This window comes from Heteronotia binoei, chromosome 7 (assembly GCF_032191835.1).
Source record: "Heteronotia binoei isolate CCM8104 ecotype False Entrance Well chromosome 7, APGP_CSIRO_Hbin_v1, whole genome shotgun sequence".
NCBI classification, from domain to species: Eukaryota; Metazoa; Chordata; class Lepidosauria; order Squamata; family Gekkonidae; genus Heteronotia; species Heteronotia binoei.
The window spans coordinates 79,709,827-79,737,566 of record NC_083229.1 but is presented as its reverse complement, the minus strand read 5'-3'; the positions used below and the strand labels follow the sequence as shown (position 1 = coordinate 79,737,566).

At 40.5% G+C, this 27,740-nt stretch overlaps 1 protein-coding gene across 1 annotated transcript; it reads left to right on the top strand.

Annotated features, from left to right (window-relative positions):
- IMPACT (impact RWD domain protein) lies at nt 1-27,740 on the top strand. The gene is made up of 11 exons (XM_060243899.1): nt 1-87; nt 4,805-4,933; nt 6,731-6,783; nt 8,210-8,272; nt 11,912-11,997; nt 13,487-13,615; nt 15,787-15,881; nt 21,481-21,554; nt 24,868-24,958; nt 26,133-26,285; nt 27,602-27,740. The coding sequence occupies exons 1-11, from the start codon at nt 52-54 to the stop codon at nt 27,668-27,670; spliced, it is 978 nt and encodes a 325-aa protein (XP_060099882.1). The 5' UTR covers nt 1-51; the 3' UTR covers nt 27,671-27,740.

The window sequence follows — 27,740 nt, the reverse complement described above, 5'->3', positions numbered from 1 at the left end:
TAGGCGTTGCGGAGCCTACCGGAGCGGTGAGCTTTGACTTCCTGCTACCTAATGGCGGCGACTGACCCGGAAACGGCGCAGAGACAAGTGAGATCGCTTTTCCCTGCGGCTGGGAAGGGAGTGGTTGAGTGTGCTGTGCGAATCCTAAGTTTCCACTGCGAGCGCTTCCTTCAGGTTTTCGGTTGGGGTGGGGTTGGTATTGAAAAGGTATTTAAGGCACCTGCTGTGATTTGCGGTCGCTTGCAGTCTAATACTAATTCTAGCCGGCTGTCATCAGCTCTGGGATGCTCAGCAGGGTCATCTTTCCTTAGCACTTGGCTGGAAGACCGCCAGGAAAGTCCCAAGGTTGCTACACGGAGAGGCAGGCAGTGGCAAATCACCTCTAAACGTCTCTTGCTTTGAAAACCTCACAGCATTGCCATAAGTTCGCTGAGAAGTCGGCAGCACTTTATACAGCCAGTGCAACGTTAAAGTCTAACATTTATTCTAGTATAAGCTTTTGTGGTTAAAACAATTTTATTTGGTAACATATGGTAACAAATCGTATTTCTTGCATCATTAATAATTTCTTTTATCTATCCCATATATTACTTTCTACCCCCCCCCCCCCTTACTTGACCCCCGCCGGTGTTATTTACTTAAAGTACTAATGTTTAAAGGTACCCTCAACAAATAAAAACAAAAATTAATATTCTTTTTTCTAAGACTTAATCATTATCAAAATTGTCCAATGTCCTTTTATTTTCCACTCTTTTTCTACATATCTTCTGAACTTTTTCCACTCCATCTTAAAAACTTCTAAATCATAGTCTCTTAAAATTCTTGTTAATTTGAACATTTCACTCCATGTCATAACTTTTACAATCCAATCCCGTTTCTCTGGTATTTTTTCTTGCTTCCACAACTGCGCATATAATGTCCTAGCAGCTGAAAGCAAGTACCAAATTATAGTTCTATCTTCTTTTGGAAATTTTTCCATTTGTAATCCCAACAGAAAAGTCTCTGCAACTTTCTTAAATTCATATCCCAAGATCCTAGAAATTTCTTGTTGAATCATCTGCCAATACTTTTTTGCTCTTTCACAAGTCCACCACATATGGTAGAAAGAACCTTCATGTTTTTTACATTTCCAACATCTGTCTGGTATCTTATTATTCATCTTTGCCAATTTCTTAGGCGTCTTGTACCATCTATACATCATTTTAAAACAGTTTTCTTTAATACTGTGACACGTCAAAAGCTTCATAGAGTTCTTCCACAAATATTCCCAAGTTTCCATCTGTATTTCTTTATTTACATTAATTGCCCACTTAATCATTTGAGATTTCACTACTTTATCTTCCGTAGACCATTTTAAAAGTAATTTATATAATTTTGAAATTAATTTTTCGTTGTCTCCAAGCAGAACTTTTTCCATTTCTGTTTGCTCTTTTCTTATTCCTTCAGTTTTAATGTCATTCTCCACCAAGCTCTTTATTTGTTGCATTTAAAACCAATCATATTTATTATTCAGCTCTTCAGCAGTTTTCAATTCTATTTTGCCACTTTGTATTTTTAATAGTTGATTATATGACAACCACTTTTCTTCACCTGTCTCAGCTGTTATTTTTATCACTTCAGCTGGCACTATCTATAACGTTTTTCTCTCATCTCCATATTTCTTATATTTCATCCATGTATTTAGCAAGCTGTTTCTTATATAATGGTGAGAGAAAAAGCCGTCTATCTTTTTTTCCCCATAATACATATAAGCGTGCCAGCCAAATTATTTCCATGACCTTCCAATGCTAAGAGTTTTTTGTTTAACATTATCCATACTAAGCAAACTCCTTCATGATATAATTTTAAGTCTGGTAATTGAAATCCATCTCTCTCTTTTGCATCTGTTAAAATTTTCATTTTAATTCTTGGTTTCTTCCCCGCCTGCACAAACTCTGAAATTTTTCTTTGCCATCTATTAAATTGTTTACTGTGTTTCACAATCGGAATAGTTTGAAACAAATACAATATTCTTGGTAGAATATTCATTTTAATTGCGGCTATTCTACCCAACAGTGACAAATTAAGTTTATTCCACTTTAACATATCTTCATCCATTTTACACCATAGCGTCTCATAATTATTTTTGAACAAATCAGTATTCTTTATTGTTATCTCCACACCCAAATATTTTACCTTGGAGGTAACTTCATAGCCCGTTAGTCTCTGCAATTCTTGTTGCTTATTTATTTGTATATTTTTACATAGAAGTTTTGTTTTTTCTTTATTAATACAAAGTCCCGCCAACTCCCCATATTCTTGTATTTTGGCTAACAACAAAGGTGTGACTTTGATCACCTATAACGTCGAGAGCCATAGATTGTACAGCAAAAATTACATACCCATGGCTTCATGGTGCCACAACACTGGAAAAACATTGCTCTGAAACATGGATCCTTATGATTTTTGCTTTGGGTCACCTGAACATCACCATCAAATAACATTGCGTTCATGGGCAGAGCTTGCACCTTAAAAAATCACAGATCCATGGCTTCACGGCGAAACCATGCAACAAAAATACAATTCCAAACCACAGATCCTTGCAGAACCTCAGAATTTCCCCGAGCTCACCATCAAATCACATATAATGTCCATGGGTAGAGCTTGCACCTCAGAAAACACAGATCCACAGCTTTGTGGCAACACCATGAAGCAAAAACAAGGTTCTGAACCAAGGATTTTTGTGGATCCTCATGATTTTTGCTTTGGATCCCCCCCACGCTCACCAACAAATCATATATCATGTCCATGGGCAGAGCTTGCACCACAGAAATTCTGGATCCGCGGCTTCATGGTGACATCAGTCTGCAAATACATGGTTTTGAAGTGTGGATCCTCAGGGTTTTTGCACTGAGTCACCTCAACATCACCAAATCACATCATATTCATGGGCAAAGCTTGCACGTTTGTGACAACACCATGGAGCAAAAACAAGGTTCTGGACAATGGATCCTCATGATTTTTGCTTTTGATCACCCAAAGCTCTGCATCAAATCATATATTGTGTCCATGGCCATAGCTCTCACCACAAAAGCTGACATCCATACCTTTGTCACAGCACCATGCAACAAAAATATAATTCTAAAGCACAAATCCTCATGGAACCTCATGATTATTGTTTTGGGTCACCCAATCAAACCATCAAATCACATACCATGTCCATGGGCAAAAGTTACACTACAAAAATCATTGATCCATGGCTTCATGGCGATACCATGTTGCAAAATCATTGTTCCAAAGCATTGATCCTCATGGATCCTTTGGATTTTTGCATTGGGTCATCCCCCACTTACCATCAAATTGCATATCATGGCCATGGCTACAGCTTGCACCACAGAAATTATGGATCCATGACTTCGTGGTGACACCGTGCTGCAAAAACATATTTCTGTACCATGGATCCTTGTGATTTCTGCTCTGGATCACCTCAAGCTCACCATCAAATCATATGTCATGTCCATGGCCAGATCTGGTCCTCATAACAAATGAGTTTGACACCTTTGTGTTAAATATTACTGTATTCCAGCATGCACACAAGTTGCTTTCTTGTGTTTAGGCTGGCAACCTTACACCTAGTTCTGTGAGTCATACTCGTTTGTATAACAGCAGATGTTTGCAGGTGTAATGCTGTAGTACCAAGTATACTGATAAGTTGCATTGTATTTAGAATCCCAGAGTAATAGTATTGTGATTTTATATAACCCATTTTGTAATTTGGCAAAATTAGCTTGCCACAACACATTACAGAAGAAGAGATTGTACAAACTAAACTCCTGTGCAAGCTTCTGTTTGTTCCCAGTTGTGTGCCAAACACTGCCATCAGGTTGGAGTCTGGCGTCCCAAGCATCGAGACGTCTATGTGGTTAAACACCCTTTGTTACTTCTTGAAGGTTCTCTCAAAGCCAGGTGGCCTTCCCCATCTGATTTTTTTCGACTCTTTTGTGGGAACCTGGGAGAAAAGGTGTTTAGATCATTTTAGACTCTGTGATCTCTCCCCTGAGTCCCTAGTAATGATGGAACTGAGGGATGCGAAAGAACTTCTGCGCCTGAGGTTGGTGGAGCTTGAACTGAGATCTGCTAGAGCTAGTCTTTCTGCACACATTTTCCTAGGGAAGCAAGCCGAAGTACTGTCTTCAGCCAGGTATCTTTTCAACATCACTATCCCAAAATATCGGATAGCTTTCTCAAAAGCATGACTCAATGCACTTTTCTCTTCGGTGCTTTTGGGACGTTACGCTGGGTACCCATATCTGGAAAGATTGTGCCCCTGCAATTGCAATGAAGTTGAAACAACTCTCCACATCGTTTTGCACTGCCCAAATTACAATGACTTGAGGGCAAGATTAATCTCTCCGATTCTTGGGTCCTTGGTGGGCAGGCAGGAGGATGAGCAAATTGCCTTCCTCCTGTCTGACGCTCATTCTGATGTTTCATCTAAGATTGCCCGTTTCTGTTATGCTGCTCAATTGGAAAGGAGGGAAATTGAGAATGTTAATCTTGGTTATGAGTTTTAACAATATGTGTAATAGTAGGAGTCAGGAATTTTATGTAAGAGGTGATGGGTTTGTTTTTATGATTTTGTTTTTGTTTGTATTAAGCTGGTCAGATGACCGTGAATAAAGAACTACTACTACTACAGAAGAAGAATAGTACATTTGATATTGATGAATATGTTTCCTGCCTTGCTGTACTCACTATAATTTTGACATATAAACAATAATACAGTGGACAGGGTAAAATAATTTAGCTTCATTGTTTCTGTCAGACAGAAGAAATTGAAGCCTTGTCTGCTATATATGGTGATGAATGGTGTGCTATCAATGAAGATGAGAAAATATTCTGCATTAAGATTAGTGATTGTTTAGAACATCCAAAGTGGACTCTCTTTCTGCAGGTAGGTGTGTTATATAATTTGGTTTAGAATTTGCAATTTAAGAATCTCAGCTGGAGGCTCTGTTTAAGATTCAGGATGTTTTGATACCTGTATTCATGGCAGTGTGATTTTTTCTCCAAACATTTTCTTTTAAAAGGTAAATGTGTCCTTAGTCAAAGGACTGTGAAACTTAGACTGTGACCCCCATGGGGTATTAAGCCATTTCTCACCCTACTCCTGCTGCTAAGCAGCAGACGTTAAAAAATCTCTTTGGTTTAGAATTCTGCTCTGTATCTTTAAAACATTGACTTCAGAATATCATTCTAATCCTTGTTTAACTCTTTGTCATGCATAGATGTTATTAAGCTAAAGTGATCAAAATGTGGAATTCACTGCCCGGGCTGTAGTGATAGTCATAGGAATAAACAGCTTTAAAAGGGGATTAGATAGACTCATGGAGGATAAGTCCATAAATGGCTATTAGCCACAGTGACTGAGGGAAACCTCCACATTCAGAGGCACTAAGCCTCTGAATCCCAGAGCCAGGAGCTTATTTTGGGAAGGAGCTCAGGAGTGGAGCTCCAGAACCTCTAAATTTTATTGTGCTCTTACATTCTTAATCTGACCCCCCCATAATTGCTTCTGGGCTCTATTGTTCAAACCCCCTGCGAGAATTTTGCTGAACTCTAAGATTTGACAAACTTTCTAATATTTCCTCCCACAAAAATTGGGAAAATAACCAAAACATATAAAGCAGACCGATAAAAATCTTCATCATGCCACTGTGGCCACATAGGAAAAAGTAATATTAAAAGTATGATGGGAGTAAGGTTTTATTATGACAATTATAATTCAAGAAGCATTTTAAGGTAGGTGCTGAGATGCTGTAATATAGTACACCTTCTGGTGATGTCAGGAGTATGTGGCATATGCAAATATGTTATGCAAATTAGTTGTGCTAATGAGCTCCGGCACTGTTTCTATGAAATCACCTTTGGCCATGGGACAATATCAGGGGAAGGCTTCGGCCTTTATGCCCCATTGTTGGCCATCCAGAGGAACGGGTTAGCCACTGTGAAACAGGATGCTGGACTAGATGGACTATTTGATCCAGCAGGACTCTTCTTAGGTTCTCATAGATTATGCACAGTAGACCCGGATAAACCGGAAGAGTTGTTTTGCTTTTGGTGTTCAGCTAATGATCTTTGTTTTGCTGCAATAACATATCACAGTTAGGCAGCTTGTTGCCTGTCACACACTGAGGTGCTCTCCATTTTGTTTTTGTTGAGACATGTTTGCTGTTACATGCAGACTCATTAGCTGGAAGCCAAAATTGCAAGCTATAATCATCTGTGGTTTGCAGCTGTGGCTTTTGAGCAAATAACATTTTGTATAAGAATGCTGATGGTAAAGGCAGGATAGGAAATGTCCAGAATTCTGCAGGATTTTAATGCCCATTCAGAACTTTTTCTCCATGTAGCTTTCACTGTTGCTGTGACTGCAAGAGGCTTTTGCACCAGCAATGGAGTATTCCCATAACTTTCTCAGCACTTGCCTTGCAGCACTCCCATCCACCCCCCTCCCACCCCCTGGCAACTCCCCCAAAATTCTACACTATCTGAGATCTTGATTTGTCTTTTTGTTTTAAATTGGCAGTTGCTAGATAGCTGTAGCTGCTACAATAGTAATCTGCTGCCCTGACTGAGTACCTCTTCTGAATTCCTGCTTTCATTTAAAAAGAGTCTCTAATCCTTTTTACAGCAGAAGTGTAAGGAATGCAATGAACCATAGTCTGCATTCTTTCCACCAATCTTTCAGGTGATTCTGCCCCCTGAATATCCAACCACAGCACCACCTATTTATCAACTTAAGTAAGTGAAAGCTCTTTCAGAACATCCGTTTCTTGTGCATTTTGTTTATCTAGCAATGCCATAATTTCCACGCTTTTTGTGTGCACTAGTGATCTACCATTTGAGTAGGGGGAGGGTAATCCTGATCCTGCCACCAGCTGTTCAGTCTTTTACACCCCTTCCTAGGCTCAGATGCAGGGCCATAGCCAGGAATTCTTGGTGTGTGTGTGTGTGTCAGGAGGCACCCCCACATTGCTAATTAAATTACATTAAAATAAATATGAGGTAATTTTACTGGAGGTTAACAAGGATTTTGCTGATAGTGTCATGTGACCCAAGCCATGTGATGGGTCACATGATGAGCAGCAAGATCCTCCCCTTCTGCCCTGGCACAGGTGCAGTGGAGAGAAGGATAGGAGTAGATCCTTACTCTACGAATAGTAGGCAGTTGCTGGCTCTTCCTGCTTCTTGATGTGGCAGGTATTGTTTAAGCTGCAAAATTGCTTTGGGCCTGCATAGCTTAAACAGTACCTGGCCAGCTAGAAGCAGGAAGAGCCAGTGACTGTCAGCCAGGCACAGGGTAAGGAGCTTAACAATAAACACAGCCCCCTGAGTGCAAAGAGGCCACTGAGAATGGAGCAAGCTCAGGGTAAAGAGCTTAGGTGACTGATTGGATTTTTTTTGTGGGGGGGGACACAGTTGGGGGAACCCCTGATGTGATGGAGGTGCTGCCTGCTGCACTTCCCTCCAATGGCTACCGCCCTGCTTAGAGGCTGAAATAAAAGCAGCCCATCCTATATGCTGGGGTGGCTGGGGCTGATGGGAGTTGTAGGCAAAAAACATCTGGAGAGCTACCGTTGGCCACCCCTGCTATATGCAGTGCATGTATGTGGAAGAAATTGTTTGACTTTCAATGAGTACAGAAAGCAAGAGCCTTTAGTCTCTTCCACCCAGAGTCTGTAGGGAATGCAACAACAGTGATAGCAGAAACGGCTTTTGTAGACCTGGTATAATTTCAGCTGACTGTGGAGAAGAGTGTGCTTCATTTTTTATCTAGTGGTAGACAGTGTAAATCTTAAAGGGCTATATAGTTTGGACTCTTTCAACACAGCCATCTTTTTGTGAAAAAGAATTCAAAAGTCGTATGCCAGAACAAAATGAGAAAAAAGAGAAACACACAGCTCATATAAGTCATACCATGTTTGCTGAAGGGAGGCTAAAATTATAACTTATACTCTGTCCATGTCCTTCCCTCTTTGCACCGACATCACTGCTTTCCCCAAACCCTGGTTTGCCGAGTTTGGTACTATTGCCACATATGAAGCTTCTGCATGTTCGTACTTTGCTAGAGGTTATAAGCTCTAATTTTCCTCTCCTTTTGATCTATCTAAATGGGAAAATAGTTTAGAAATTTAATAATAAATCAGCATGTTCATTTTTATTCTAGTGCTCCTTGGCTTCTAGCTCAAGACTATGCAGAAATAGAAAATAACTTGGAAGAAATCTATGCGTAAGTAGACCAAGCTGTAAAATTAGTTAATAAGCTCTTTAAACATATATTTTATTTTCACTGCATGAGGTTCTGTGCAATTTATATTTCATTAAACGTTACAACAAACCTGTGAAATAATTATTATGCCCTGTTTAGCAGAAAGAAAATAAATCCAGCTAGGAACAGAGAAATCCATTTTAAAAAGTTTAAAAATAAGCTAAAGTAATTTTCTGTGTGTCAGAAGAATCCATCCTGCCAGCCAGCCACCCTCCCCGTCCCACCCGAAAGAAGAAGTGTGCTTGCATACAAAAGTTTATACCTGAAATAAAATGTTGTTGGTATTAAATCTGCTGTAGGAGTGCAACATTGTTCTCTTTCTCCTCCCCCCCCACCTCCACCTTCATCCCCAAAAGAGAAGCATCCCCAGAGAAGCAAGTAGAATGAGTGTGTGTGTGTGAGAGAGAGAGAGAGGGGGAGAGGCAAACAGAGAGAGGCAGATGCAGGGGCATCTCTCCCACATGAAACAACCATGGAGCTCTCCTAGTGCCTCTGTGTGTGTGTGTGAGAGAGAGAGAGAGGCAGATAGAGGGGGCAGACAGTGAGGCAGATTCATGGGCAGGCATGTCTTTGTATTTCTCCCACATGAAACAACCATGGAACTCTCCCAGTGCCACTGTGTGTGTGTGTGAGAGAGAGAGGGAGAAAGGCAGGGGGGCGGAGAGGAAAGAGGCAGGAAGCAAAGAGCCATGGAGGGAGCTTGGGAAAAAGCAAGGTAAGGTGTGGCTGCTGTAACAGTCCTGGAAAGGAAGCAAGAGAAGGAGGTGGGGGGGTGCAGATTTGAGCCCTGCATGGGCTGGATACAGCCTGCAGGCCGCACGTTTGACACCGTTGACTTAAATGTTGGAAGTTTTAAGCTGTAGTTCCTTTGCAGCGATGCGTGAGTTGCTCCAACAAGATTGCTTAACGTGATAATTCTAAAAACACTTTCCTGGGAGTAAGCCCCATTGAATAGAGCTGTTCAGGATTGCTTTCTAAAGCAGCTAGGTCATAGTGCACCTTTTATTTGAAGCAATAGATTGTATAGCTTGTGGATAGATTTGATTATAGTTCTGTAAAGTTGGACTGAGATTCCAAAAAAGTAGTACTTAGAAACAAGGAGATCCATTCTGTCATGCAGCTAACTTGGGCTAATTATAGCCTCTTAGCCTAATCTACCTCACAGGGCTGTTGAGGGGGTAGGGCAGAAGATGAGATCCTGAGTTCCTTGGAGGAAATGTGAGATAAATTCAATAAATAAATATATAATAGGGTAGATTTTAAAAATGCTATTATACTTTCTTTGTAAAGTGTACATTAAGTTAAAAGTTTAACTTTTAACTTAATTTATATATGAAAGTCAATTATATTTTAACTGTTTTTATATGATTGTATTCTACTGTAAACATGGTATACACCATGCTCTGTGAGCCGCTCTGAGCCTGCCTTTGGCGGGGGAGGGCAGGATACAAAAATAAACTTCTTCTTCTTCCTCTTCCTCTTCTTATTGTTATTATTAGGAGAGCCAGTTTGGTGTAGTGGTTAAGTGTGCGGACTCTTATCTGGGAGAATCGGGTTTGATTCCCCACTCCTCCACTTGCACCTGCTAGCATGGCCTTAGGTCAGCCATAGCTCTGGCAGAGGTTGTCCTTGAAAGGGCAGCTGCTGTGAGAGCCCTCTCCAGCCCCACCCACCTCACAGGGTGTCTGTTGTGGGGGAGGAAGGTAAAGGAGATTGTGAGCCGCTCTGAGACTCTTCGGAGTGGAGGGCGGGATATAAATCCAATATCTTCAATTATTATTATTATTACTACCAAACTGTTTAAAATGATTAGAGTTTGTAGAATCTTTCGGGCTCAAGTGCCGTGTTCTACTGGATAAAGTTTCTCTTCCAGACGTTTCGTTCTCAGCTGCGGAGAACACTGAGAACGAAACGTCTGGAAGAGAAACTTTCTCCAGTAGAACACGGCACTTGAGCCCGAAAGATTCTACAAACCCTAATGATGTTACCAGCCGTGAAAACCTGAAATCTTTGTTTAAAATGATTGGCAACCTGTCTCTTGTCCCCACTTCACATCACAACTAGAGAAGTTACTGGGAATTGTAATACACAATCTGACCCTCTGTAGTTAACAGCTCTTAAGCAGTTTATGAATTCAGAAATGTGACCATGTGTGTGTTGAATATGATCTTGAAGGGCATAGCCTAACAGTGCAGTCCTCAGCATAGATATACCCTTCTAAGCCCATTGACCTCTATGAGTTTAGAAGGGAATAGCTCTGTTTAGGATTTCACTGTAAATTTAGTCAGCATGGCTTCGTCTGGAGCAGAGAACTTTGATGTTTTATGCCTGCACATATGCCATTTTTGCCGTTGGTAGGGGAAAATGCTGATTGTGTATATGATTTGAAATTAATACTTGGATTACAATTAGAAAAATACCCAAAAGAAGACAGGACTTTAATTTGGTACCTGTTATCAGCTGCTAGGACTTTGTACGCGCAGCTTTGGAAGCAAGAAAAAATACCAGAGAAATGGGAATGGACTATGAAAGTTTTATCGTGGTGTGAAATGGACAAATTAACCAGAACACTAAGAGACTATGATCTAGAGATATTCAAAAGGGAGTGGAGAAAATTTAAAGGATATATGGAGAAAACTTGGAAAGTAAAGAAATATTGGACAATTTTTTAGTTGTAAGAATATATATATGGAACTTTGTGCAGTCAGAAGTGCCTTTAGTATGGATTTGAACTTATAACCTCGGGGAAGTCAACATTGGAGGGAGGGGGGATGGAAATGTCATATGGGTTAATGTGAAAAAAGAAAAAAAATTAAGAAATAGAAAAGCTTTGTAACCATATGCTACCAATAAATTGTTTAAAACATGAAATTAATACTTTCCCCTGATTGTTTGTCTGAGACTCTTTCAAAAAGAAAAAAAGCCTCAGTTTTAAAGCTACATATGCACAAAAGTTCTGCAAAATGTATTGTAGACTTTATAGCAAGATCTGTCATTACAAGGGAGTCCTTTAAGAATCTGGTTATAGCTAGACCTCAAGACAACCTGTTAGGATTCTGTTTTTAAAATGTTGATTCTGTCATGAAATGTTTTTCTTGCAGGATTCCAGCAGGTGGCAGTAAGGAGGCAGTAATGTGGGGAAAGTATCTGGAAATGTGGGATTTTTATCCAAGTATGTGGGTTTCATATAAGAGAGGATCTCTTTTCTAATAGTTAGGATTTAGTGAGCTACTAAGACATTCTTAAGGGTGTGAATATAGTTGTTGGAATTCTTTGGATGTCAGCATTAAATCCTCATTCTGTTCGACAAACTGGTTTTTAAAGTGTCTGTATTTCAAAAGCAGTTTGCCTCTGTGCTGAGAAAGTTGCTGCAAAGGCTCAGAGGTCCTTGTGAGTGCTGAACTAGCAGTGTGATTCTTTTGCTCCAGGCCAAGGTGTGTTAAATTCTCTAGATCTCACACGTGATGGGAAGAAGAAAACACGCACCACATTTTTCTAGACTTAAAGTGATTTCTTTTTGCACATTTCTTTAAACTAGATGCCTAAAACAATTTAGCCTGTAGCATTTTCATAATACTTTCCACCATTCCTGATTTCCAGACAGAATCTTGGTGAAAGTATTCTATATCTGTGGGTGGAGAAGATACGGGAAATTTTGATAGAAAAATCTCAATCATCTGTTCAAGGTAATGTCCTAGGGCTGCTTCCAGGTTTTGGTGCATGGAGTTAAATGCTGCTTGGCAGGCTTCCCCAGTTCCCCAACAGAGGGCTGATGTGATGCACCAATTGTGATGGCTTGTTCCCAAGGTAGATGAGTGGGCAGCTGAAGTGAGCTTCAAGGAGGACAGCTGCTCTTCCTTGTTTGCATTATTGCTGTCTCGCAGAGGAACAGCTGGTTGGGTTATGGACTGCCACAGAAGCATTTTGACTCACACAGACACACCCAGGGAGAGAAGGGAACCCAGTCCCCTTGGGGGGATACTAATCCAGCTATTGCAGCAGTGACTACATCACATCGAGACCCTCTTCTTTGTGAGTGTGTATAGCTGCCAGCAATGATGACATGTTTCTTCTTCTCTTTTTCCCTCCCATTGGATGCTGTACAGGATGGGATCAGGTGTGTTCTCAGCTTGCTTGATGCTGAGCTTCCTTGAGGCCCTGGTAGCTGCAAAGATGCCAGTCACTTACACCAGCTCAGTAATATTTTAGATACTGCATGATTGCATATACCAGTGTGATATAGCAGTTAGAGTGTCAGACTAGCATCTCAGAGACCCAGGTTCAAACCCCACTCTGCCATGGATGCTTGTTGGGTGACCTTGGACCTGTCACACCCACTCAGCCTCCGCTATCTCGTAAGGTTGTTCTGAAGATAACATGAAGGAGAGGAAAATGATGTCCAGGAGCAACAGGGAGGTTTTTTAAAGAGCTCCTCTGGTGCCATAGTTCAGACCAACAATGCGAAAGTACCTAGCCAGAAACTTTTAGTGCTGCATGCTGTTAAGTTTACTGTGCTGTGATCCTGGAACATGATCATATTGAATTAGATACTGTCTCATCATAAAATGCCACAAGGATGAGACCACACAAATTTTAATTTGTCATATTGACCTGAAAATAGATAGTATAATTGTTCATTTTTAAGTTTCTTGCTGTTTCATAGAATCATAGAGTTGGAAGGGACCTCTAGGGTTATCTAGTCCAACCCCCTGCACAATGCAGGAAACTCACAAACACCTCCCCCTAAATTCACAGGATCTTCATTGCTGTCAGATGGCCATCTAGCCTCTGTTTAAAAATCTCCAAGGAAGGAGAGCCCACCACCTGTTACACAGGGAGGGCTGTTACACAGGGCAGGCAATGGCAAACCACCACTGGATAAGTATGTGACTTGACAGCACTTTAAAAGCTCACACACATCTAGCGATCACTGGGATTAAATCTGTGCTCTTCTACATGCAATACATGTTCTTTACCATGAAGCCACAACTACCTCCCAAGTCTTAGGCCTTTAGCTCTTTCTTTTGTGTTATGGGGCACATCCAAGTTTGTGCCTGTGTAGTATTTTAGAGTGCTATTGGTCACTCACAGTCCCAATCCATTATTCTAACCATTTAATTTGCTAGAACTCTGAAAGTGAGCTGGTGAAACTGGTATATACTCTTATGTCAACAGGACAAGATATTAAAAAAACTACTAAAGAAACAATCGAAGAGCATGAAGAAGACTTTTCTTTGGAGTGCCAACTGTTCCAGCCATATGCAGCCATAACTCTGAATTTTGATCTTCCTGAAAGTGAGGAAGGTAAAACAATTGCTACTGATATTCTGTCATGTTTCAGTGCTCTCTCCCCCCCCTTTACTGGTACTAATGGTTGTGTTGAAATATTGATGCAGAGCTAGTGAATCAAATATATTGTTAAGAATATATATGTTAAGAATGGAAAAAAATTCTCATCCCCTTTGTCCTCTAAGATTTGAGCCTGTTTGATGCCATAAGTATGTTGTTATGCAGATCATAAAATAATCCTTGTTCAAAGTGCTTATATAATATGTACTATTGCAGATATTGTGCCGTTGTACATACTATACAAGAATTGTCACTTCCCAGTAGTGAAAAGTGCTCCTTGAGTACATAAGGAATGATCAGCAAGAGACAAGGGAGGGACGGACAGCAATACCAGTTTTCTTCACAGGCATGGATCCTGTCTAGTCTGAGCAGTGCTGCACTAAATGAAAAATAACATTCCACCATCCTTCCTGCCACAACCTTTTGTTTTTTTGTAATCATACCCACAGGGATATTGCCTCCCATTCCAGGGAACAGGCAGTACCTTCTACAAGCAGAAAATGAGTAAGATTTGAGGTAAAATACTTTTAGCATAACTACAAAAAATTCATCAGGCTCAACAACTTGCAGAACTGTAACTGATTAATTCGTAATTTTTAGCTTTCTAAAAACTCTCTTTCTCTCTTTAATACAGTCTGTAGAGAGATGCTGCCACTTATTTCTGTCAGGCTCCACCCTTTCCCATATCCCATTTCCCTAAACCAAACTGGTCCTTCCTCCACTTAAAAAAAAAAAAGACATAAATTTCCAGGGAGGGGGGTTGAGTTGGGAAACAGCACAAAGGGTTGATTTTCCTCTTCCATCATTGTTGCGAGTCAGCCAAGGCTCAGCAATAGTGAGGACTAAGAACATAAGAGAAGCCATGTTGGATCAGGCCAATGGCCCATCCAGTCCAACACTCTGTATCACACAGTGGCAAAAAAAATAATAAAAAAATTATATATATATATATATATATATATATATATATATATATATTCCACTGTGTGACACAGTGTGTGTGTGTGTGTATATACATACACACACACACTGTGGCTAATAGCCACTGATGGACCTCTGCTCCATATTTTTATATAACCCACTCTTGAAGCTGGCTATGCTTGTAGCCGCCACCACCTCCTGTGGCCATGAATTCCACATGTTAATCACCCTTTGGGTGAAGAAGTACTTCCTTTTATCCGTTTTAACCTGACTGCTCAGCAATTTCATTGAATGCCCATGAGTTCTTGTATTGTGAGAAAGGGAGAAAAGGACTTCTTTCTCTGCTTTCTCCATTCCATGCATAATCTTGTAAACCTCTATCATGTTACCCCATACTCGACGTTTCTCCAAGCTAAAGAGCCCCAACCTTTCTTCATAGGGAAAGTGTTCTAAACCTTTAATCATTCTAGTTGCCCTTTTCTGGACTTTTTCCAATGCTATAATATCCTTTTTGAGGTACGGTGACCAGAATTGTACACAGTATTCCAAATGAGCCGCACCATCAATTTATACAGGGGCATTATGATACTGGCTGATTTGTTTTCATTTCCCTTCCTAATAATTCCCAGCATGGTGTTGGCCTTTTTTATTGCAATCGCACACTGTCTTGACATTTTCATGAGTTATCTACCATGACCTCAAGATCTCTCTCTTGGTCAGACTATAATGAGGACTCCTCAGGAGAAGAAGTTTCCTCAGAAGGAGAGCCTAGTGTAGTCAGCTCTGACTTAGCAGAAGCCAGCAGGCAGGAAGATGAACTGCAGGCTTGTCAGGATTCACAGCCAACAACTGGTACAGAGCCACTGACACCTTCCAGCCCTGATCCAGCAGGTGAAACTCAGTTGGTTACTTCCAGCTATCCAGTATCACCCAAACCTGTAGAGCACCATAGACAAAGACTAAGAACAGAGCTACAAGAGAGATGGCAAAGTGCATACCTCATGGCCTGGTACCAGCTGCTTGCTGACAACAGATGAGTAGTTGGGTGCAAGCATGACCTTTGGTCAGAAATGAGACCCAAGATCATAGTTAGGAGGAGAAAGGCAATGTGATTTTAATAGGGGCATTCTGAACTGGATGAAGGGATGAGCTCAGTATAGCTCATTGGTGCTGCAAATCAGAAGTCTTGCTTTCTAAATTTACAGATGAAGAGCTACCTCCGATCTATCATGGAAACCCTATTACAGACAGAAGGAGCACCTTCCAGGCACATTTAGCACCTGTTGTGACTCCTAAACAGGTCAGTAATGCCTTTCTTAGCAAGCCCTTTCATTATTTTGCTAACTAATAGACATTTGCATGAAATATGAATTTAGCTATCCAAACAAGCTATTCCTTTAAGAATCTGTATCTATATATCATGTCATAAATACCAGTGAAATTGTTATCTGTTTCAGAGTGTTTTATTGACAAATAGTTCTCAAACTGGGGATCAGGATCCTAAAATAGGTTGTGACTGACTCTCTAGTGGGTTGTGTGTCCACAAATAGGGAAGAGGAAGCCCTGTTGAATAAAATGAGACTTACTTCTGAGTAGACCTGCTTAGATTTGTTCCCTGTGTTGGGCTTGTAACTCTTCGGCTAGCATGGTTGATAGTGTGAGTGAGTCACTGTAAAGCAGCAGCTTCAGGCTATGTGAACTTAGAGAGGAATATTGAATGGGATGCACAAACATTTTCTCACACTTATATTCACATGCTCACCCTGCAGCTTGTTTCTTGAATGAGGTGCTGGGGAGGGAGGAAGGCAAGAGGAGAAGGGAGAGAAGTGCCTCATGAGTAACTGAAGGAGATTCTTTGGGCTAACAGGTTCTCTTGCACTGAAGAGGTCAGCATAGGGACTTCTGTGTCTGCTTCCTTAGCTGGCTTTCTCTTGGTACAATTCCATCCCCCTGCAAATGTCTGGGGTTAAAGCCTGCATGAATTTGATTAGAAACTGGTTGTTTGGGGCTGCTGTAATAGAACTGTTGTCATTGCAACAGTAGCATGAAGCTGAATCATTTGCAAAATAACAAATAGCAAATAGTAAGCCTTTATTGGCATAAAACAGATTTAGCGGTAAAATAGCAATATAAATAATATAAAATCCTAGATTATAAAGTACATAGGGAGCTAAAATAGATAAAATAAGTAAAATATATATGAATCGAGTTTAGCCAAATTAAATAATTAAAACAAATAAAAGGTGGTCATTCCAGAACCATTCTCTGTGGTATTTCCATGGCCTGTTGGAGAAATCTAGCCACCCTTAAAGTTACCTCAGCGCAAGTGTCATTTAAAAGTTTGTGGACTTTGCCTGAATCAGCACAGCCCAACATATCTGCTAAGATATCTTTCAAGTATATACAACGAATATCATCATAAAGAGGACAGTTCAGTGGTACATGGGAAATAGTTTCAATGCACTTGGAATTACAAAGACAGTGTCTATTAGAGTACTCAATCCTGTTAAATCTACCAAATAGGATAGCAGATGGTAATACATTACATCTCGTTAACGAGAACGCACACCGTTGCTGTGGAGCTTGCAGAGATGAGAAATACGACGCTAATTTCCCTACTGAGAGAGGAAGTTCGAAATTCAGTGGGGAGCAGGACTTGTTGGCCTGGCTATATAACGTTTGCATTTCAATATCTAGAATTCTGAGCTTAAGTTTCAAAAAAGCTTCTTTTAAGGATAGCATAAGAAGTGAATCTAAATCAATGCCCATAGATTTTATTTTCCTCTCAATAAATACTAGCCAATTTGACAAATTAGATTCTGAGAGCAGTTGATATAAAAGACTCTCTGAGTCAGAGTGGAAATGTAGCCATAGCCAGTCTTTAAGTGACATTAGCCATGCTTGTGTTTCCACAAGATTCGTCCCTGTTTCTAAACACAAAACTGCATATGGTATGCACTTTGGGAATCCCAGAATTTTCCGTAGGAATTTTGATTGGACACCTTCAATGTTATTATCCAAGACTGTGATCCACACTGGGACCCCATATAAAAGCTGTGGTATCACTTTAGCCTTAAAGATTTTTAGCGCGGCTGGGATAAACTGATTGCCTATGCTGTAAAAGAAGCGCTGGATAGCTGCAACACTAACATTGACTGACTTAATTATACAGTTACGATGATTAGTCCAAAGTGTGTTATATTGAAAATGAATTCCTAGGTATTTGTAGTATTTTACTTGTTCTATCTCTTTGCCGCCTATTGACCATTTAGTTGGTTTCCAAGATGTGGAAAAAACAACAATTTTAGATTTGTCATAGTTCAATAAGAGCTTATTGTTGTTAAGGAAGGTGATACAGCGAACAAGCAAACGCTTTAATCCAATTCTGGAACAAGATAGTAAGACTGTATCGTCCACATATAACAGTAAGGGAACATGTCTGGCACCAGGTTTTGGACTATGATGGTCAGTATCTGACAAAAAGGGAGCAAGATCATCAAGAAAGAGGTTAAACAAAAAGGGGGCCAACACACAACCTTGCTTAACCCCCTTTCTTAATGGGATTTTTGACGTAAGATTGCCTGATAAAGAGCATTTGACTTGACAAAAGTTGAAAGTATATAATTTTTTAATAAGCATAAGGAGTCTTTTATCAATACTTGTTTGTTCCAGTTTATCCCACAACAGGTCTCTGTCAATTGAATCAAATGCTCCCTTTAAGTCTAAAAAGGCCTAAATCCTGGCTTAATTCAATAGTGGTTCCAATTTATAAAAAAGGAGATCCCGCCATTCCAAATAATTACAGGCCGATTAAGTCTCCTATCCACCATTGGTAAATTATATTCTAAGTATCTGCTGAGGGAACTTGAACAATGGATGACACGAGAAAAAATTCTTGGTCCAGAACAGCTGGATTTTTGTAAAGGCAAAACTACTCTCGATCATTGTAATACTTTGTCCCATCTAATTTCCAAATACACTATTGGGAAAAAGATGAATCATTTGCAGATGCTCCACTTAAATTGTGAAGAGTGGTTCATTTTGTGAAACTGAACTTTAACATGCACTTTGATTATAAGAAAAAGGAAATTAATTTTTTTTTTCAGTATCCCCATGGTCCCAGTTCAGACTTAAAGACTGTGTCTTAGTTTGACTATTGAGAGCATGCTCCAAGCTTGCTCACATGTTCCCTAAGCCAGTGTATTTAGCAGTCATTTCTGGAGTTTTTAAAGCAGATACTGGGTACCACAACAAAATTACTATCACAAGGATTGAGTCCAGTCCCAAAACACTTGAAGGGCATACATTTTATAAGGTGAAGAATTTATGGGAAATGAATTGATGCCCCGTATAGCGCATCTTGTGGGTATGGAAATCAACTCCAAATAGGTGTTGGTCTAGGTGCAAAGACTACCTCAGGTTAGAGTGAAGTCTCTTTTTCAGGCAGTTGTCACATTGCACTTATCTAATAAATACTTTTTCACCCCCTTTCCAAAAGGGGGCATTTAGATTTGCTACTTCAGCTGACAAATTATCTTGGGCCAGTCCAGTCAATGAAAGCGAAACATTCAGTTCTGTGAGCATTCTAAGAACACGACTGCTTTTTCAGATTGAGGAATACGTTTCTGGGAAACAAGCCTGTGAAAGTTAATCATATGGCTAAGTCCCATGAAAATAAGCTGTTAACTAACTGGCTGTTAACTAACTAACTGGTTCCCTGGAGTGTTAATTGAAACTACTAATAGTTTGTTGTTCCTGTAGGGCACTGGGGCGGGTGAGTGTATGAAGCAGTGTGATTGGAACTGAAACTAGAAGTCAGGTTCTTAGCACTCTTCTCCTACGGACAATGTACTGTCGGCAGACAAAGATGCCTATGATAATTGACCTCTGCTCTTACTTGACACTTCTTCCATTTTTATAAAGATTCATATGGATTTTTTTCAGGGGTGGAATTCTAGCAGGAGCTCCTTTGCATATTAGGCCACACACCCCTGATGTAGCCAGTCCTCCAAGAGCTTACAAGGGTCTTTTTTGTCTGATTCTCTTAGTCCCAGATGATTTTTTTGTCCATGTGGATGTCTCAGACTCTGGAATAGGTTATGGGAAGCATAGGAAGGAGTAGGATCCAACCAAGCAGATACAATATATATGCAATGATTAGAGATTTATATGTATGTACCAACTTGGGTTAATACTTCCCCGTTATGTTTCAAATGCATTTCTGAGTATCTATGAGCATGGTTAAGTTATTTACACTAGTTCCCTTTTTGGCTTTTGGGGTTTATTTGTATTAGTTATTTTAATCAAGGGAAAACTATATATAAGTGACTTGGGGAGATGTTTTCAAAGTAGAGTTCTCATTAGTGATGCTGTGAATTTAAGGTATGCTATAGCAGTGTTAATCTCTCCAGCATAGTAAATGAATTTGTTGTGAAAGAATGGGAATACTACAAAGATAAATATTGAAGATGTATATTGATAACTCGAGAGAGATGACATTTTCTTTTGAATTAAAAGCAATTTGCTTGCCAGGCATGTTCTCTCTAGCTCTCACAGCTTTAATAATGTTTTGCTTAAAGTGGTATTAATTATGCATTGTTTATTAAAACAGTTTCTTCATTGAAGCATTTATCTAGTACAGGGGAACACAAGCTGTCTGATAGGAACAGAACAATAGTTACTACATTGAAAGAGAGACACAAAAAAGACAACTGCTAATATATTCCTGTCAAATTCCTTATTGAGCTCTTAGTACTTACAGTTACAGACAACAGATAAAAAGGGTAAGAGAAATAGTGGAGATATCTTTCTGGATTCCAAAGATTAACAAATCAGAATCTGTAATATATTGGGCAGAAAGCATCTAAAGTTAAAAGCATTTCAGACTATTGTTTTCAGTTTCTGGGCAGAAGATTGGAACAAAGTTCAGGATCTGATCGGATATCACATGAAACCATGATTTGACCATGAACATGAGCCAGGATCATGGATTATTACATAGATCACTTTTAACTGTAGTTTTGCTTGGGTACATCCTGGCCTATGCAGACCCCTGGCACTGCCATCACTGCAATGTAAGCTGGAATGAGGGCCCGGGAAAGAGTGAAGGCAATGAAGCCAGCATTTTTCAAAGCAAATAAGAACTTGAATGATCATCTGAGAGTTCAGTTCTGGTTTCACAAACTAACCACAGCTGGAATAAACCATGGATTCAGGTTACAACTGAACTGAACTCAGGAGGTAGTATAGAACTCGGCTCAAAGCTCATAGCTGCCTAGGTTCCCACTGTGGGACATATTGCTGGTTTATTGTCATGGCTTTGTATCTCAGTTTCATACTCATAGAAAATCTTCTGCCTGGGCTCTGATCAGTATTTGTGCATTGCTTTAGTAGTGCATGAAGGGGTACAATTTTTCTCCTCCTTGCAAGACACTCCAAACCTATAAGAATGACACACTACACATTGAGCTCCATGTGAACAGCTGCTGCCCATCATAAGCACACCAAAATATTAGTGAGAACCTCTGTCTGCTTTTCTTTCATTTACCTTCTTGTTTCTCTTCTTTGCTCCATCTCAGTTGCTTCTTCAGCTTCTTTTCTTTCCCACCCATCTGGTTCCACAGTCTTTCAGACCCAGCAGTCATCCTACTGCTGGAGTTGTCCTTTGTACTCTTGGAAAGAGTTGGGGTCAAGGGCAAGTTTCTGCTGCACACCTTACACTGTGAGTTTGTTGTAGCATTTTATTCACATCCGTGGGCATCCTGAGGACTGCATTTAGGTATATCTGTTCATGGGTATTCAGATATTTTAGAATGAACTGTACTTGATCGGGCTTGTTTTGTAAAATCTTAAAAGTGAAGTGCATATATTTTAATAACTGTGGAAATCTCACCACCCAGGTGAAAAATGTTCTTGCCAAACTCTGTGAGAATAAGAAAATAGCCAGTGCTACTCACAACATACATGCGTACAGGTAAGTAGCAATTCTCATGCTTTATTGGAAAATAGCAAACTAGATAAAAATTGCTATTGGAATGGATTCTCTACCATTAACAGGATCCAGAAATCACACAGAAGAGAAATGTGAACAGTAATTGCAACTCTGCTTGTGATTTTTTGCCACTGGAAAAGAGACAAGCCACTTACAGCAATGAAGTAGTGGGCATGTCTACTTAGCATAAAATGTTGGCTTCTACAATTCTCTCCCATATGTGCATGTCATTTATTTTGATTGTGACCTTTCTCCCCCCTTTTTGAGTACAGATTGGGATTGCACTGTACATTTAAATAATTTGTTTGAATAGATGTACAAATTAAAAACAGTTAAATGAGATTTGTGGAAAATGGAACCCCAGAGAAGTCATGTAAATTTTATTGGAAGTTCACAAATGGATTGTTTGCCATCTGATATTACTGGCGTGTCTGAACCAATTCAGAAATTTCTGGACTGTTATTGCGCAGCTGAAACCTGGGATTGTAAACCCTCTTTTTAAAAAATATATGTGCTGTAAGAAAAAATATCTCACTTTAAAAAACAACAACACCGTCATGATTAGTTGTGCTCCCGTTAAGTTTTTCTGTTTTTAAGTTCCAAGTGAAGTTATGTAGTGAGCCAGCATGGTTTAGTGATTACAGTGCCAGGCTAGGATCTGAGTCTAACCTACCTCATGGGGTTGTTTTGAGAATAAAATGGATGAGAGGATAATGGTGTATGTTGTTTGGGATCCCTTCTGGGAAGAAAGGTGTGGTAAAAATAAATAATAAATAGAGAGAGAGTGACAGGGAAACAGACATACATACACAAGCATGTAAGCTTTTTACTGGTCTTCTTAAAAAAACTTGGAAGTTGTTGACTTCAGTGCTGCTGAGATATATACCATCACCTCCCCCCTCCTTGCAGTCTCTACCTAGGGAAAAGACAGTGTCTCTCCATAGTGGTGGGGATGAAAGCAGCAAAACTTCATTCTCGGCTCCCTCATTTGATCCGAACAGCAACCCTGTGAAGCAGGTTAGAATGAAAGTCTGTGACTAGTCCGAAATCACCCAGTCAGCTTCCACAGAACTCGGTTCTGGCAGACCCCACTCTGAAGCCCTAACTCCTACGCCCTCCTCAAACTCCACCACCTGGAACTTGCAGCTATATTTAGGACTGGCCCCAATGAATTCTCCCTCAGAGGCCTTTAGTGATACCTTTCAGATCAATCAATCAATCAATCAACATTTTATTTATATCCCAACACTCTCTCTCTGGTAACGTTGTCGGTCTTAAGCACAGGACTTCAATCTCTCTGTCTCTTGCTTTCCCTTCCTATCTCTCTGTCTGTTTCTGGCTTGCTGGTACAGGACACCATTTTTTCCTTGTCTCTGTTTCCCTTCCAGAGGAGGATAAGGAGGAGTTCTCAGCCAATCAAGAGAAAGTTTTCCTTCTTCCTTTCTCCATCAGCCAATTGTGAGAAGGATTTCTCCATGGCTCTTTCCCTCCTCCATCTCTCAGCCAGTTGAAGGAAGGCTTTCTTTCTCTCCTCTTCAAAGCAGAGCGACAGGTGGCTTAGCCAATGGGAGTAGGGAGAGCCATAAACTGTCAGAACCAAAGTTGGTTGCCTTTGACTGACAGAAGCAGTTTGGCTGGCTAGCAACAGCCACGCAGGCAGGAAAGGGAAGTGGAGTCAACCAATGAGTTCTCCCTCAGAGGCCAAAATAGGACTTGAAGGGGCCTCCCCCCACCTTTTACTGAGAGAACCAAGCTTGGTTGCCTATAGCAGCCACTGCCTAGCAGTTTCCCTAGAGGGTCAAACCTCATCTGTCCTGGGGCCAGCAGTGGGTGGGGGAGAGCAGAGTCAGCCAATGTGACACAAGAACAGTTGATAGATGGTTTGACAGGCCAAAGGTTGACATACCACAGTCCCACCCAGTCCCATCCAATAAGGGAGCTTGGATTTGCCAAGGCAAAACAGCTTTATATTTATGATATTCCAAAAATTGAGTTTGGTAATGCCTGGAAATGCCTTGTTCCCTGAGATGTAATGTACTGTCCAGCTGTTCCAGTTGGTGCTAAGGGTTCATTGTTGCCTGTTGGTTGCAAGTAGTATGGCAGTTAACATACAAAATACAGAAATAACTCCTGTCTGGCCTGGAAGGCTTTTCGAAAGCTAGTTTAGCATATGGACAGAAAGGCAGATTGGAATCTCCCTGATACAAAACTCACATCTTCCATAGTTCAACTAATTGACCTTAACCAAGTCAGTCTTCAAATACACAAAACAATTACATAGATGTTAATTATCTTTATTAATAATTGAAGTTTACATATGCCCAAGAGTCCCATTTTTACAATCAGCTCCAAACTTTCTGTAGAGTTTAGTAATGCTAGACATTCACATTTATTCCCTTTCTCTTCTGCTGTCTGAGTTCTAAGAAGTCTTGATCTTTAGATCAGTCTGATAATTTGAATTTCTCAGGAAATTCCTAGTAAACTCATGGTTACTCTTCCCATCTGGCATTGTAACAAAATGATTATATTATTTCAGATCGCTGAAGGAGAGGGAAGCAAATAGTTCTCTAGCAGGGATCAGCATTTGGGCTCCTAGGTTTAAGAGAGCTAGGCAGATGCAGCAGTGGTTGTGGTAGAGCATCCCATTTTGGGTGGCAGGCAAGGCCTGGTGTACTGTTACCTGTGGCTCCATAGGTGAAGATTAGCAGAAGGTTCCGGTAAGCCATGGCTTTGTGGTAAAGCACTTGCCTTACATGCAGATGGTCTCAGGTTCAGTCCCTGGCATTTCCAGTTAAAAGTAGGTAGTATGAAAGACCTCCACTTGAGGGCTGGAGAGCTGCCGCCTGTTCAGTAAACAATACTGACTTCGTTAGACCAAGGGCCTGACTTACTATAAAGCAGCTTATTGTGTTCAGTAGATTACAAGGTTATTAAGACAGTAGTGTCAATCCTAGGAATACGGTTTCTTGACGATCTCAATGTGAATGCCATTGTTAGTAGTAGAGTAAGAGGTGACTTCTGCTGCAATTTGTTTTTGCTCTCTAATTTTTTTCTACATTATATGAGATCTTGTCTGCAAATGCCTTTCTGAAATGTCTCACCTCTGTGCTGTTGTAAAACATGGAACAGGAATCTGGCAGTTGTTTCAGCTTGTTTATTCAAAACAGCATTTGGGTAACAGCAGGGTATCCATGAATAAGCAAAATGGTTGATGTATGCCTTGTGAGAGAACAGCAAATGTGTGAGACTAAGTGGTATATCTAGATCTTTACTCACCATCGGTTTTTGTTTTCAGGATATTCTGTGCAGACAAGCAGACTTTCATGCAGGATTCTGAAGATGATGGTGAGACAGCTGCAGGTGGTCGTCTTCTCCATCTCATGCAGGTCAAAAGCACCATTGTAAACAGCTTTGTATTTTGAATCCACAGCATCAAAATAAGTCTCGTCATAAATTCTGTCTGTGGCTATGGACAGATGCAGCCTTTTTTTAAACCTGTCGCAGGAGGCAGTGAGGTTGGAAAGGTGGTGTTCTGACCCCCCACCGTCTTTTAAAACTGCGTATCTCCTGAAACTGAAACACAAGTTCCTAATATGCAAAAAACCCCAACAACTGGAGGGAAAGGTCATCAGAAATTTATAATCTGGCTTTCTCCCATCCCCTGAGCTTCTTCCATCCCATGAAATTTGTAGGGAGATGTTTATATGGGGGTGGGGGGGAAAGAATCAGATCCGTCTCTCTCCGGATAAACTGTTTGAAGAGTCCCTGCTGGGATACAACATGAAACTTGCCCAGAGGAGTTGCAGTACTGACTCCCACCTAGAATGTTGACATAGGCTGCACAACATAGGTCTACCAGTTTGCCCATTGCACAGTCCAGCTCTATAAACCTTCTTCAGCTTTTATTTCCTCCAGTTCTATGCATGTGAAACCCTTTGGAATTTGGCTACCTGTAATGACCTTCCATGAAGGCACGATTAGGAGGAACTGCTGGGGAGAGTGTAGTTGACATATAGGCTGATTCCGTGCTCACTTTGGTCTGGGGCAGGCTTCCGTTTCCGCGCGGAGCAAGCTGGTGATTTTGCACCAGTTGCTCCGTGCCGCCATTTTGCATGGGGCAAACCCGTGATTTGCCCCACCGCAGTGTAAACCTGTTTTTTCAGGTTTACACTGTGGCAGGACAAATTGCAGGTTTGCCCCGCACAAAATGGTGATGCGGAGCAACTGGTGCGAAATCACCAGCTTGCTCCATGCGGAAACAGAAGCCTGCCCCAGACCAAGGTGAGTGTGGAATCAGCCATAGGTCGATATGGGGTAATCAGATTAAATTGGCCTAAATTCTGCAAGATTTGCCCAAATTATTGATTTTCTGAATAACAAATGGAGAAACAGCAGATTTTCTTAACTTTGTGCAGATGATGAGATCAGTTGATATAATGAATTAATGTGTAATATTTCATAAATGTATTTTACTGGGAGTGCATGGGTTGAGTAGACAATAACAAGTACTCATTGCATAGAACATTTTTCTTATGTAAATACTTGTGTGCATTTTTGCAGATCTTGAATGTTCGCAATGTCTTGGTTGTGGTGTCCCGATGGTATGGTGGTATCTTGCTTGGACCAGACCGCTTTAAGCATATCAACAATTGTGCTAGAAATATACTGGTGGAGCAGAATTATACTGGTGGAGCAGAATTATATAATTTTTCTGTATGTTGGTTCTAGCAGAATGACCCTAATAATACCTGTTTGCTCTTAAGTAGTGCTGCTCTCAGAAGCACACAAATATAATTAAGTTCTCAGTCTGTGTATGTAGGCACTAGAAAAGTTCAAATGCATGTAACTGTAGTTGGCCACCCATGGATTCTACTTTTCTAATGCCTCAAAGGTCCTATTTAAATGTGCTTCAATAGATAACAATTGCTATCCTTTGAAACATCATGTTTCCTATTCTACTTGGTGTGAACTGTTCTCAGGACACTATGATCTGTGCTCAATGACAACAGGACAAAGGCCAAAGGATGCAGACAAGAGTTGATAAATGAGCAGTAAAGAAGAGCGAGGAAAAGATTTCGTGGTAGTGCAAAACATGGACAGGAGAAACCTAATTTCAGGGACAGGAAAGGAGAGCCAGTTTGGTGTAGCGGTTAAGTGTGTGGGCTCTTATCTGGGAGAACTGGGTTTGATTCCCCACTCCTCCACTTGCACCTGCTAGCATGGCCTTGGGTCAGCCATAGCTCTGGCAGAGGTTGTCCTTGAAAGGACAGCTGCTGTGAGAGCCCTCTCCAGCCCCACCCACCTCACAGGGTGTCTGTTGTGGGGGAGGAAGGGAAAGGAGATTGTGAGCCGCTCTGAGACTCTTCGGAGGGGAGGGCGGGATATAAATCCAATATCATCATCATCATCTTCTTCATGGGGACATGAGTTCTGAAAAGGGACTTGGAAGAGCAGCAGACGTGGCCTGGGAAGCAGCTGCCTCAAACAGATACATTCTAGTCAAAACCAATAAAGCAGCAGCAGAACAGAGCAAAGAGCTACGAGAAGATGAGCTTTTATGGAGCAAAGGAGATGGGAACGTGGAATAGAGATTTAAATGTGGAGTGACATGGAACCTTGATTTTAGGGGACTAAAATATAAACATTTTAAATATTTGTTTAGAGAAGATCATTAATATACTTGTTTCTGGGATATGGTTGATATTAAATGACAAGAGAGGGTTTTCTTTGTGGTGCCTGCCCATCAAAGATTAGGACTAAAATCATTGGTCCTATATAGAGCACAATCTGAACTTTCTCTATATTCACAATTAGAAACTTTTTACATTGTTTTACGAATGTTTTCTGTAATAATGCCCAGATTATGTAATTTTTTCCAGGATGCTTTCAAGGAAAGCACAAGGGTATGGTAAACTGAACAGTGTTCTTTGCAGGTTCAGTAACTCTGAATGAATGTTAGCAGTGCTGAGAACACCCCAAATTTATGATACCATGTTAATTTGATTCTTTCCCCCTTTCCCCTCCTACAGGAAAATGTATCTAAGCAACCAGGGAAGAACAAAAGAATAAGGAAAGACAAGAAGAAAACTGAATGCTGATTCATTTGTAAAAATGTACTTTAACCTATCTGGACTTGGTTAAATAAAACTGCTCAGCTGCTGAAAGGAA